Source organism: Ambystoma mexicanum, chromosome 2p, assembly GCF_040938575.1.
Source record: "Ambystoma mexicanum isolate Mex_15411 chromosome 2p, UKY_AmexF1_1, whole genome shotgun sequence".
NCBI lineage: Eukaryota > Metazoa > Chordata > Amphibia > Caudata > Ambystomatidae > Ambystoma > Ambystoma mexicanum.
Window position 1 is genome coordinate 298,932,761 of NC_090923.1, and position 14,651 is coordinate 298,947,411.

At 42.5% G+C, this 14,651-nt stretch overlaps 1 protein-coding gene across 2 annotated transcripts in view; it reads right to left on the reverse strand.

Annotated features, from left to right (window-relative positions):
- The window catches only part of PHF2 (PHD finger protein 2), a 732,343-nt gene that overhangs the window by 388,775 nt on the left and 328,917 nt on the right, over positions 1-14,651 (reverse strand). For both annotated transcript variants that reach the window (XM_069643584.1, XM_069643583.1), the window contains exon 2: positions 9,161-9,246. In XM_069643584.1, the coding sequence (XP_069499685.1) occupies positions 9,161-9,246 (86 nt within the window). The remainder of the gene's footprint in view (positions 1-9,160; positions 9,247-14,651) is intronic.

Sequence of the window (14,651 nt, forward strand, 5' to 3'; positions counted from 1 at the left end):
CAAACCTTTCAATCATAATTTATATGGGTTCCCTTCCCCAAGCTGCAATCACTTTTTCATAGGCTTTCCTCTGTCGGGCTCAAGCCTCCTTTTACTTTCCTTCTGCTGGTGAAGACTTTAGAAGGCTTTACTCTTACCTCGGCATGACCACTTTGCCCTTCTTTCCTCTAATGTCACTTTTTCTCTCCTACACTAATGCCTCCTGGTAAATGTAGTTTCGAGCACAGTACTTATTTCAAAGTTCAAAGATATCTCTCAAATCCAGGTTTCCCTCTGACGGGATGAAACCTAACAGTTCAAATCTTACATCTCAGTTTCTTTCTCTTCCTGCAGTGTTTCTAAGGCATCAGACATTTCACAGAGACTTTCTTCTGTCGCCAGACCACTCTGTTATTTTGTATCTTTAATTTACAGTTCTTTACAATGTTTTGCTTTCTCTCGCGTCTTATCGGCACATGCGCAACCTTCATTCGTTGGATACTGTTGCTGTCAAGTTTCATTTAACACAGACTGGACTTTCATTGCTTTCATCAACTCACTGGCTGTGTTAATAAATGTTCTTCTTTTGTGGCTTGGATCCTGAAGTCAAGGCTGATACCACAACTACCGCTGCACCTCCCCAACTCTGCCATTCACCTGGGAGGGTGGCTGGTATCCTTGAGACACAAAAGAGGTTGGTCTCTTCTCTTTAGCTGGGCTTGCTTGTGCAATCTTCAAGGCCCTTGGAGGTAACAATATCTCGCCGGGGTGTCCGGGGTTACTTCATAACTCGGTTCCGTACCTCAGCCTGTCGCTTTGCTCCGCCTGGTTTGCCATCGCCCCGGAAGAATTGCTCCATCTCGTGCACCGCCTTGCTCTGAGTTTAACCACAAGAACATGTCTCTGGACTTCAAGTTCCATAATGCAACGTTCTTATTTTTCTCCCACTTTGCCATCTCCTCTAAAAGAGCATTCTGGCAGTTTTGGGAGCTGCAGGTTTTGAAACAGGATGTTTCCTGAGGTCAAGGTCTCACCACCTGCCCCTCAAAGGCCTGGGTTTTACTGTTTGCCCCAGGGGCTGAGCTCTGGTTTGGCCATTGCCGGGTAACCCCAGCTGCCCCTGGTTTGGCTCCCTGGAGTCAGAGCTCCCTCGTCATAATGCAGCCTCCCCTGTACTCAGAGGTCAGTAATTTGGCATTCCCCCTTAGTCCAAGCCTTACAGGGTCTCTCCAGCTCAGGTTTCTTCCTCTTGGCCTATGTACTTCCTCCAGCATCGGCAGCTTGCTCAACTAACAGGGGTCAGGTGTGAGTGGTTGCCCAGCCCTGCCTTACCCTGTCTGACCTGGTTAACGGGACAAGATGGAGATACATGGTACATTGGTTCCTATGGGTAATCTTCAAAGCTCCAGTTTGCCTTTTCTTCGTTCTCAGTGGTTTTGGGGGAAAAAACAGTAGGGAGGAATTATAGGCATTGTAGTGTGTCCAAGTGGTGGTAGGAAAATTATTTAAAAAATGCTTTTGGGAGAAGGGGAACAATCTTGGTTCTGTAAAACATGGGATGATATGCGTGTTCTCCTTTTCCTGGTTCTCCTACGTCTCCCTTTTGTTTGGGTACCTGTTGGAATTGGAGAGGGGTCGATGGGACATGATTCATAATGGTTTATGACAGTGGTGGAAATGTCGGGTATGGAGGTGTTAAAAAAAGGGGGACACCAGGTCTCACCTTGGGACTCCTCCCTCACTTGTCCACTCCTGGGTCTGGATCCAAAGGTGATAGCCACGCCCTGGCCACCGGAGTATGAGATCTCTGGGGTTTAGGCAGTGAAACACCCTCTGGGTATAATGAGTACTTTTGAAAGATACAATCCCTATTGAATACCGAACTAACTAAAAGACATGATGAACATATTAACAAAGCAAATGAAGAACTTTTGAAAGGTACAAAGAGCATTATTGAATACCGAATTAACTGAAGAATATAGTGAGCATGTTTTAAATACGGCAACAAAGCAAGCAAGTGATTAACCATTATATGCATTTTGAAAGAAGTGAAAGCAAGGTAAAAAGGATTGAAATACCAGTAAATTGCATGAGATACTAACTGTGGTAAAGTCTAGAAGACTGCCAAGGAAGGATGGGGTTAACTATCAAGGAATGAACTGTATGAGATGCAAGTTGTGGCCAAGCCAAAAATAAGATTGCCAGGAAGAATATGAAATATATATTGATCCAAGATACAATAGTTCACAGGACTATGGGTTGAAAGAGAAAAAAACCTGTGTTGGCTAGAACCTGAAGAATCTAGAAGCACAGCAAAGTACACAGGGTTATCGGTTACGCGACCTGTAATGGGAGGTCAGTGTGGTCCAACAACTACGCCTAGAATGAGTATACCTTAATCGAAAATAGCCAATTAAAGCATGGTTATCGGTTGGGTGACCGCCAACTGGTGGACCATGTGGTCCAACAACTGTACCTAGACCGAGTGACCCCACTGGAAATGAACAAGGGGTTGAACCGGTTCTGTTTTGAGCCAGGGGATTTGAACTGGCTTTTGGGTTTTACAAGCTGAAAGAGTTGGCGTCTTTTGGAAGGATAACTGAGACTTTATGAACTGTGTTGAACCTGTGGGGAAGGGAAAACCTGGGACCTTTGAGGTACTCTTTTGAACTTGAAGAAGGGGAAGCTGAGACAAAGCCAAAGAGCTGGAAGAACCTTGGAGCTTTGCTTTTGAACACTATTCATGTTACTGCTGACATCCCAACACATTGTATAGATTTATTTGTGAGGGCAAGTATAGGTTTTGGACACAGACAGACTTTTCATTTGAAATTACTGATACTGACTATCCTTAGTTTTCTTTAGGTAGTGAAATCCCACCTTAGCATAGGGCAAGTCAGGCCTTACTCCATCCTGACATTTAAAGTAAATAAAGCTGTTTTTCTTAGAAACCTGAATCTGTTATCCATATCTTACTTCATGATGCCTTCATAGGGGGAACAGGTTAAAAGGGAACCCTTGTCTTTCAATTTGTATTTAAGGGAATGTAAGGGTTAGGAAAACATGCAAACAAAAGGAGTCATGCTCAAAGTCAAGTGACTACCAAACTATTTGCCTTCACTATTCCTCAGTTTAGAAAGAGTCCATGGGCGATACTGGTCTATAACTCACGGGGGTAGCTTGGTTACCCTTCTTAAATATTGGGATGATGCTTGATCCCTGCCAGCTCCTTGGAATTATTCTTGCTGTTAATAGTGGATTGAAAACCTTGGTTAGAAAAAGGACCCATAACCCTGGCTCTGCCATAAAGAGATCGGTCAGGGCCAGGCACTTTATTCAATGTTACCTTATTTAGAGCAATTTGCGCCTCTTTTGTTAAATTCCAATCGGGGAGACACGTTCTACACCACAAAGCACAGATGTTGATTACAATCATCAAGGCTAGTGTTGTAGCCCCCAGTAGACCCAGTGGTCTCCTAGGTATTTACTCTATGTTCAACCGAACATAAGGCACTAGGTGCTCAAACCATTGTGATTCAGCGACGGATGTATCAGCAACATTAGGAACATTAGGTTATACTCCATGAGATAGCACCCTCTAAAATCCCTTTGGTTTTATGGTTATTCTGCAATTTTCAATGCTTCCCACTGATTTTGAATAAAGAATTCTTTTTAATGTGTTCTATCTGTTTTTGCACTGTATTATGTAGATCTCTCCCACTAGGGTTCTTCAGTGCCTTTACCAACCCTACCCTAGCTTTTCTACATTCTTTGCAAAACCACTTTCGTTTGACATGGTCTATCCTAGGTTTAGGTCTACTGTTACTAGTCACAAATCGCCTAATAATGTTAGTTGGCTTATCACAAAAACTCATTGGGTTACTTGTGTAGTCTGTTGATTAATAATCACCAAGAACTGGCAATATCTCACTGTAAAAATCTGGAAAAATGAGACCCTTATCCAGCATTGACCATTTCAAAGTGTTATTGTTAAATATTTGTTGGTGGATGTCAATAGAAGTGGTGGTAGCCAAGGTATCTGAAATCTTCAATGAGAGGTCAAATATAAGCCTTAGTGGATCATGGTCACTGTTAACTTGCTCGATTACTTCAGCAAATTGACATGTTCCCACTATTCAAAGGCTATTAAAACAATCGATGTGTGTTTGTGATACCTTGGTCCTAGTAGTCGGATGTTTCTGACAGTCACGTTTTGCGCACCGTTACATGATCTAAGGCCGTATGAGCGAATAATGTTAGCACTTTTGTTTGCCAATGAATGCCAAATAAGGAGAGCAGGAGGAAAAAGATTCATTCATATTGGCTATTTAAATCCCACGAGACTATTATGTGTTTAAAATGACCAAAATCTCTTTCTTCCATAACTGAGTCTAACGTGGTGTCAAACCACGCAATAGCTTCCATTTCTAGCCTAAGGAATACATTCAATATCGTGAGCTCTTTACAACCCTTCAGTTTAATACCGACACCTAACATATCTTCAGATGAGATGTTCATTATATCGCATTTAGCATGAAGACTTCAGTGTACCCATACTAAAAAATAAAAACACTTTGGGCGACCACTTAAGCTTTTAGAGGCTGGTTGGAAGAATGTTAAATTCCTGACTTGCGTGCTGGTTCTATCTTCCATTTATCCTGCAAGCATACAATTTGCGAGCCAGATAAATTTAGATCTTCTTCCTTAATCCCCAGGGCCCCTGTGTTCCATGAATGAAGGTTTACTGGTTTGAGCTTTTTGTGACATTGTAGAATGGTTATAACTGTAAACAACTGCCCTTTTAATTTGAGAAAGGTTCGAGGGTCTGGGGGGAACTCAATCTAAAATTATCAATTGGTGTTCTTCCCTATTTTCATTGGCCATTTGAAGAGGGTCAGTATTATCTTTCTTCCATGGTCTTCTTCTCAGCTATATAATAAAGCATGTTGGTGGTAAGGCTCTCAACTTGACAGCAAGAATATCTTCAACGATAGATTGATGCAAAAAGTAAAGTTTAATAACATCCCATCTGGAATTTACTTGATCAGGTAAACGTGATGTCAGAGCGGGTAATCTTGGGGCAAAGCCATTGGGTACACTTGTTAATAAGAGAATCTGTATTCTCCCATGTCTTTGCAGATAGTTTTGGTACACAAGTCAGCTACTAGCCTATTACCACATGGCTTAGTATCTGCCTGCTGGGCCCGGGCACCCTCTTTTGGCTGTTTTGACACACAGCTGGCAGGATCTCTATGTGTATAGTGATTAGTTATTCCGTGTCCACATAATAATAATGTTTTTCTAGTTACTGGGGAATAATCTTTAGAGACGTCACCTGTCTGAATATCTTTACGACGTTTGTTTGTATTCAATGCATTGTTTGATGATCACGATCAAGATCGTGCTCTTCAGATGCTGCCCTCCCTTTTATCGGAAGCAATCTTGATGGTGGTACAACAATTAAGACTAGAATATCCAGTTGCAGCTGGCATTCTATTAACTTTTGAATTATCATCACTGAAGTTCCCCCCACAACCTTGTTAGTCTTGAGAATAGTTTTCAGGATATCAGTGACAGAATTCAGTTGGTTTTTCAAAATATACACATGGCTTTTTATATCTTTGACCTTATTTAACAATGTCTTAAATTGCATGCATGGCATAGACTTAGTTTCCACTGTGTTTGCGAGAGAACATGTTCTCGGTCTCAGATCACTTATTTTCAATTCTTGGATAGCTGCCACAGCAAATTCACCACAGGTCTTTTTGGACAGAGGTGGGGGAGAGAGGGGAATTCAGTGTTAGTGATAACAACTTCAGCATCACCACAAGTCTTTTTATAAGGGGCCGCAAAAAGTCCTCAGAATGAGTAGACTGCAGTTCATCCTCTGTTCCAACACTAGAGAATTAATTTTGTTCACTACTTGCTGTAGAGAAGAAAATCTGGGAGTATAAGGTCATGCGTAACAACTGCCACCTTATAATTATGCCCGCCATTAGACCTGGAAGTTGTGTTGTCTCTGTTAACTCAGGAGTAAACATTAATGTGTGGAAATGGTTTGCTAGGATATATGAAATGGCATTCATAACGGGCATGTACACAAGTGTTTATAAGAACTCTTGCTCAGCTGGAATCAGAGAGTTTTCAGTCACCCAGTGTTATTTTCAGAATACTATCCATATTCCCTTTGTCATTAAAACCTGCAGGATTTGTAGTAGATTTATGATTTGATTTAATATTTGGTTAGTCAATGTCAGTAAGTAATTTCCTGGATTAGATTTCTCGCTTCAGACGAATTTGGTAACACGGTTTCTGGTGCTGTTACAGAGGGTAGTCTCTTTTTGGGAGGAATGTTTAGCAAGTCCTTGATACAGGTCATCCGTTAAACTATTTCAGCAATACAAACAAAAACAAAATCAAATCAACGGCTAAAAAAAATAAAAGGAGCCTGGGTAGGTTTTGTGTAGCCGTTGGGTATTAAGCACTGCTCGACACAAGGTATATCATGTGATCATTCTATGATATTTGGCCTGACAGTACATGTGAGTGCATTGTCGCAAGACACTTTTGCACGTGGACTGTCCATTATGGTTGAAGGAGCCCAGACTGGTCTTAGGTTACAGACTGATGTCAGAGAATAATGAATCAGATAATATCGAGACGCATCTCAAGGACCATTTCAGGTCAGAAAAATACCTTTACAGTAGCCTTCTCCTCCAGGCGTTGCTCCACAATCACAGGTAACAATCAAAGATTGACAAAACAAAGACTCGTTTATGACTAAATATCAATTATAGATGACTTAGAATAGAACATGTATGTACTGTTCTGAAAACAGCATTCAAATAGCTATCTCACTGAGGTGGAAATATACAATTATATGGAGACAAAACACTGATGGGGACGAAGATTCCCCTTTTACCATAAAATCTACGAGTTAAAAAATGTAAAATGGCAAAAACAATATAGAGAGTGGAGGGTAAACAAGATAAAATGGGGGAGTTGATTGATCAATTTTGGTAATACATTTTGCAGAGGATACCTTACCCTCTACCAGTACACTATCCTTCTAATTAACCTAAGGATCTGGATTGGCGAGTGTTGATGCGAATGCTGTGTGTGTTTATTAACGCTGGATTAGAACAGAGTTGGAACAGCACCTGGGAGTACCCATATCAGCATCTTTGAGGTAGCACCACACACTCTCGCCCCTCTTAAGCAAACTCTACACGTCTCCGTTTCGCCCCATTTCCATGACTCTGTACCAGGTACACTGCCAAGTATTGAGAATACTCAACAGACAATATATCTGCTGCGACTGCCTTAATAGGGACAAAAGGTGAATGTTTTGATTATTTTACAGTAATCACTGCTACAAGGAGTGCTACTTATGCTCATCGCCATTCTAGATTCCCCCTCCCACACTCTTGTGAAATCTGTGCTTTCAACTGATGGGCCATTGCTTGGATGGAAGGTTATTTATCAGTATTCTTACGACAAAAGGAGGCGCTTGTTTGGTCTTGTGTGTACAAGACATTAACGTAGCATCATGACATTAGGAATAAGACATGGATGATTACATTTACGATAATTGATAACTGACCGGGCCACTCATTCTTCTTCAGGTCTCATCTAATGAGGGATTGAGTGAGTTAATGTATTGAGATAGTGTTCTGTGAGTTTGTGGGTTGGATGCAGGAGTTAGTTTCTTAGTTATGTGATGGTATGAAGCTATTATACCGCTCCAGACACCAACGCAGTGGTTTTACGGTGCAAGTAACTTGTCAGAGAAATTACATATTGCACCCTTGCCTGGTGTAAATCAGACCACAGACTGTGTAGAAAAGGAAAAAAATTGCAAAAGTGAGGGGGCGGGAGCAGGAATAGGAAAGGGATACACAGAAAAAACAAACTGTGTAGATTCGAGGTGAGGTTGGTGAGTGATTCTATGAGGCAAACGTTATTTACCAACTGTGAGTTTTCACCACATACTAAATGCATTACACATTTACAACTATTATAGCCTACCTCATGGCATCCTAACCTCATTTACAAGTTTGCAGCACATCTCCGGCTAAACCCACACCAATGCCTGCTATACTCTACGTAAATACAGTACACATCTTAGGTATCACTATCACTACATGCAGGCACAAGGCTCCAGTCTATTTGTGCTTATTGGGTTGTGCAGAACTTCACTTTTGAACAACAACAAAAAAGCACGGCAAAGCCGTATTGCATGCTATACAAAACCCTGTTCGACAATGACGTGTCTAAAATGGAGTTGGACACTTATAAAAAAAAGGTAAACTATGCTCCCTGTTGAATTTAGTTGAAATGTGCTTACAGATCCCCCACACAGCAGTTCGCCCGGCCATGCATATCATAACCTACTTGAAGATTCAAGATCAAGCTTTTTTTTAATGCTAATTTTACATGCCCTAATATGGGGGAGGTAGGTTAGCACTGCCCCGAGAGTTAATGACCATGTAAATGAATGCTAAAACCTAAGGTATTAATGTTCTTTTCAAGTAATGTCTGTTGTGTGAGATGCCCAAAATACTTTGCTAGACCATGCCATCCCCTTTGAATTTTGCCCTACAAGACCATCTTCTGGATCGATGCTTTCTGCTGCAGCAATTGGCCCCTCTCGCATTGCCACAGTGGTCTCATTTATGGTCAGAAGAAAAACACCACTGTTGCCTCCATGTAATCAGTGTTTAGGTCATGCAGTCCGATATTGGGCGAGTAGGTTATTCATTCCTGGCAGTATACTTTGCATTATGGCATTTATAGACTTGTTTCCAATCCTAAAAGAGTTACAGGACCCCAGAATACAAGGAAAACACTAGGACTGTGTGACCTACTTACTTAAGAGAGATGACAACTTGCAGACTCTGCAGGAGTCGAATGTGGTTTGAATGTAGCATCATTTGCACTGACATGCGGGTCTGTGCAGCACAGCATCTCCTCAGAAAGCAGAGGCCTATGAATCAGAGCATGTGGCTCACCTGTGAGTGTCAAACATGAGTGCACATTTTCCCCTATAAATACCCAAGAACACTTATTGCGTAGCGCACACTAGCATGTCACTTTGCATTTGGAATTGCAGTTGTTCTTAAGACTGCAAGCACATCTCTCATATTAGCAGCAAAAAGAGGTTGTGACATTTTTTACTTACATGTTGATTTTCCATGAGTTTTTTCACAAATTGGGCAATGATAGATGTCGATGTCAGGTGCCTCATCTTCCTCTACGCCAACACAGCTGTAATATTTAAAAACAAATGTCTGTTAGCAGATCCATTTCATTAGCAGTCAAAAAAGCAGTAGCAGGATCTAGCTTGCATATGTCAAATGCAACTTCAAAAGTCTCAATGAATGTCATGCTATGACCGACGGTTTGCTATAAAGCTCATGCCATTACATAGAATACCAATGGTTAAAGTACTTGACAAAAAACAGTTCCCACATGTAAACAAAAAGTGTACAGCAAACCAAGCACTGTTCTGTCATGGCTTAGGCATCTGGGATTCTTCCCATAATTTGACAGCAGAAAAGACACATTGCAACTCAGGCACACACAGAGGCCCACCTTTCAGCACACCCGAAAAATACAAAGTGGGGCAAAAGGGGCACATTTCTAAGCCTGATATGTATTCATACCTATTTCCCACCACTATCTATTGCAATATGTTTTGCTCAAGAGTTGGTAAAGTGAAACTTAAGAGACAAGACCTAAAAAGGGCGTAACGTTTTGGTTTATAATTTACAGCATCCCTTTTAACAAATAGTACTCTGTTGATTAATTAAGCAATAACCCCCGAGCAGGTTTGGGGGGGGTGGCAGTACCACTTCAGGGAATGCCCTGGGACCCATATTTAGAGGCCCGAGCAAAGCGGCCATTGAAAACAATAAAGAAGTAAAACAAAATGGCCACCATGGAAGGGGAGAAGGGGCATTACAAAAATATGAAAAAAGTCAACAACAAAAATGTCTGCCATTGAAAGGAGAGTGCTTTCCATGGCGGCCTGGGCCTGTCGCAGATCGGGAGCGGACGCACTGGAGACACAGGTGTTTCGAGTGCGTCTGCTCCCGAAGAGGAGAAAAAAGCAGGTAAGTGGAGGGAAGAATCTGTGGATGGGGAGGGGAGCAGAACACTTACCCAAATCTCCGGCGGAGGAAGATGGCAGCCTCCAGCCGTGAGGAAACTCAGAGCGGGGGGATTACCATGTAGTAATTCCCTCATTTTGAGCCTCTATTGGCCAGGAGGCTGCCATCCCCCACCCCCTGCCGGGTACTAAGTTTGATTAGTTTATAAATTAGCATTTTGCGTATTGAAAAATCACGGGAAAGAATTCATGTCTGCACCGCCCTAACATCCGATATCTGTTGTTAAAAGTTCAATCTAGCAACCTTGTGTAATTGTACCCTACCTATTTACCACCCCAGTTCAACTACTGCATCAATTAACAGTAATTCTCTCACAAAAGGTTGATGTTTAGACAAGGCAGCATCACTAATGTATATGTGGATTCTATTTTGGGGCTTTCCAGATAGCATTCCCCATCTGGCTCTGAAAAGAAGGCTAAATTCCATCGATGGCCACTGAGCGGCACTGTGCTGTATATGATTTTGCTCAAATGACTTAATGTACTTTGACAGACTAGGTGGAAGGGGTTTTTCAAGGCATTTAAACCGACCATAACTTTGCTGGTGTCTGCTTAACATGTCCCTTTGCTCCAACCAAAAGGCTGTTAAACTGTTCCCGGTGATCTGAACCCTAATAAGGTATGTAGTTGTCTGCAGCTTTGAGAACCTGGGTCTTGGGTTGGAAAAGGCTATGTGACGGAAAGTCCCTGTTTACGCACACTCCAGAGTGAATACAACCCTCTAGGGAAATAAGCCAGGAGATCGCTTTGCAAGGATAAAAAGGTTTAATTGTACAGAATACAAAATATCAGCAAAGGACTCTGCTGCTCGAGAACGTTCTGACTCCAGAATAAATGTCCGTGCCTTATAAGGGGACACATCTTCATAGATGACATCATGTATAGGGTATAAACTCACACAATGTATTGGGTGGACGGTATACATGATCCTGCTTTATATGGGATGCCAGGCTACAATTGGTTGGTTCTTTCGCCATTGGTCAGGCTCCACGTGGGTCAGCTGGGCTCATGTTGTCGTGTGGTGAATGTCAGGTCGCTCATGAGATACGGTGTTAAATCTACGTTAGCATACTAAGCCTACTACTACATAACTGTGGCATGCACCTGGGCGGCTCGGGGATCTGTGCCAAGGGGAAGGGAGAATGAAATAAAGTCATACTGACCCACACATTCTGGGCTTTGTTGATACCACTCCTCTTGCACCCAAGGTTTTGATCTATAATTTATCCCTCCCTGTACCTCGTGTTACAAAGGATGTATTTTATGCTGAGGGGTGCAACAGTAGTGCATGCTTAAATCTTTTATGGTCACTTGATTGTGCTAGGACGGGGGGGCGCTCGCTTATCATGGAATGCAGGGATGTGTGGGCCGGCTCAGTGGTGTGGGCTCCGACTCTGGGCTGGCTGGGTGGGGGTTAGGGGCCTGCTGTCAGCAGGTTCTAATGAATGGTCACTGTGCGGAGCCTGGTGTTGTCTCACGTTCTTGCAGGGTGCATTACTCCAAAAGATACTAAATGTTTTCAACATCGAAGGGACCTGGGAGAAGTGCACTTCCGTGAGAAATGGTGGTGCAGGTTCATTCTGCCTTGATGATGTTGGGCCTAGAGAAATCTTTCCATGGAGCTCAGCTGGTGCAGCGCAGTCATGCAAGGCTGTGCTTTTGTCACAACTACAAAATGGCATCTGTTTTGATGTATCCCCTAGTGTTATGCATCTGCTGTTCGTGCAGTATTACCTCCACACCGAGTTTCATAGTGAGGTTCTCTCCCCCCTTATACACTACACTAATTCATAGGGCATTCACCTCACCTCAAAGCTTATAGGGGTGTGGGATAAACTAATTTCCATCCCAACATATGTTTAAAATACATTTTCCTGGAGCAAATGCTTGGCTTTTGAGTTAATTTGCATGCCCACTATGCATTGCCCATCTGGCTCTGAATGGTAGGTGAACTTCCAGAGATGGCTACTGGGTGGCGCTGAGCCGTGTGTGACTTTGCTCAAACCACTTCGTCTACTTTCACAATTCTAGATAGCAATATGAAAGAGAAAAACAGGGGTTTAAACTGGGAAATCTACAATGTGGAATTTAATAGACATCCATATATTAAGTATTCACATTTTGTGCTATACAAGTACCTTTCGAAAAAAAATGTTTCTTGATGCCAAAGAAGAAGGATCATATATGTCTGCTACAAAAATTAAAACAATAACCTCAACATTGCACTCATCATTCTGATGTGTTTTGTAAGAAAATATTTGCATTACAGGAGTCCAGAGCTTAAAACAAGATAGTTCAGTTTTTATATTTATTTATTTATTACAAAACTGAAATTAGATATATGACATGATCTAGCTTGGAGCTGGTATTTTTAGGAAATATGTGAGCAAGACGCCTATACCCTAAGTGTCAGACAAACATGCCTACATAAATGTTGTCATGTGATCTGCCACGTTAAACTGATAACAAGTGTGAAATTTTTAATTGTCGCAAAGTACCCCTTAATAACTGTAAGCAGCAAAATCCAAAGGTCGACAGTCTAAGTGCATGCTGCGAGGGAAAACTAACCAATTCTTCTGGGAACTCCTATTTGAAAAGCTGCTGCAGACAACTAGATCTTTCACCATCACATTTTGCAAACTACATTTTTTAGACCAAACCTAGTTAAGTCTAGGAATATTGGAACTCAAATCAATAATCTGGAACTATCATCTAATCCATTCAATACCTTCCAAAGAGGGAGCACCTCAAATACATATATCCTTTAAAACCAAGAAAATTCAAGTATAATACAGATAAGAAACGTGTTATGATTATTTAAATGAACTGTTCTGAAACAAATTAGGCCCTGAAGAAGCTCATTTTTTGAGGGAAACACATGTTGGCAGTTATTGTCATACTTATTTATTAAAAAGAAATTGCCATTGAAAACAGAGTCCTTTCCATGGTGGCATGATTACTCACCAATATCATATTTCTGATGCTTGTATCTGCTTAGATTCACATGCTATGCATAGGCCGACATCTAGTGGTAGCTGCAGAGTATTACATTTTTTGTTTTTGAAACTCGAAAAGGGACATCGACAGGGCGTGCCAGTAATACTATCCCTAGTGTGACGTCTACTGTACCCATGGTTATGTTATGTTATGTTAACGTTATTTCTAAAGTACGGTCACCCAGGGGCATCATGGCGCTAATAGAGGGAAGACTGTAACTACAACTACAGCCAGCTCAGCCTAAAATAAATGAGTCTTCACAGCCTTCCTAAAGGCAAGATAGTTGGTAGTTTTCTTGATAGCAAGTGGGAGGTCATTCCACAGAGTAGCTACAGCTATTGAAAACACACGACCACCGACCCGGACCAGATTAAAGATCGGGATAACCAGCCGATTAGTCAAAGCAGAGTGTAGACTACGGCTGGAAGATAGAGCTTGGAGGTATTCAGCCCCCTGGCCGTGAAGAGCACGGTGAACAATACATAGTGCTTTAAAGTCGACCCGCTGGGTCACCAGAAGTCAATGGAGGGCTTGTAGCACAGGAGAAATATGGGCAACATAAGCTGTGCCAATGGCCACGCGGGGCGCTAGACTCTGCTAGCGTTGCAGCGGTTGAATCACGCCCTTCGGTTGTGCTAAGTATAGGGAGTTGCAGTAGTCTAGCCGGGATAACACCATGGCTGCCACCACTGGAGGACGCAGTGGGGCAGGAATCATGGGTAACACCTTCTTTAACATCTTAAGCTGAAAGTGGCCGGCTTGGCAGTCTGCAGTCACCTGCTTATCCATTGTTAGGGATGCAGACAGATTAACTCCCAGGTTGTCAACCTTGTCCATCGGAACCGGAAGAGGACTCAAAAATGAAGACCAGAAAGAGGACACCCAAAGGGTGGGATCAGGAGGGCAGCCCAGCACCATCACCTCAGTTTTGTCTCCATTCAATTTGAGCCAGTTGTAGTTCATCCACTTTCCCACGGCTGCCAGACACTTCCTCAAGCACAACAACACCTCAGCCCAATCAAGATCTAATCGGATCAGGTTTCGGGTGTCATCGGCATACGAGTAGCATCTGACGCCGAAGGAGTGGATCAAACATACAAGGGCCCAAATATAGATGTTAAAAAGAATGGGAGACAGAGAGGAGCCTTGCGGGACTCCACAACTGAGGTGACAAGGAACCAAAAGAAAAGGGGGCATAGAGAGAGTCTGTGTCCGATCCGCCAGGAACAAAGTGAACCAGGTATCACAAAAACAAAGGTTTTGTAGGACAAAAGTGATTCAAATGTTATGTAGATGAAAGAACAGGGTTCTAGACCACTCTGGCAGAGTGGAGGGTGGAGGGGGAAAGGGGGAAGGTTGGGCTGGGGATGATCACCCAACTCAGCGTGCCCGTCACTAAGGAAGGGCACCCTGTCCTAAGCTGGAGTGCCTATCCCTAGGAAACATGTGTGGTGGTGCCTGTCTAACAGAGAATAGAAAGGAGGGCTGCCCCTGGTATTCTATA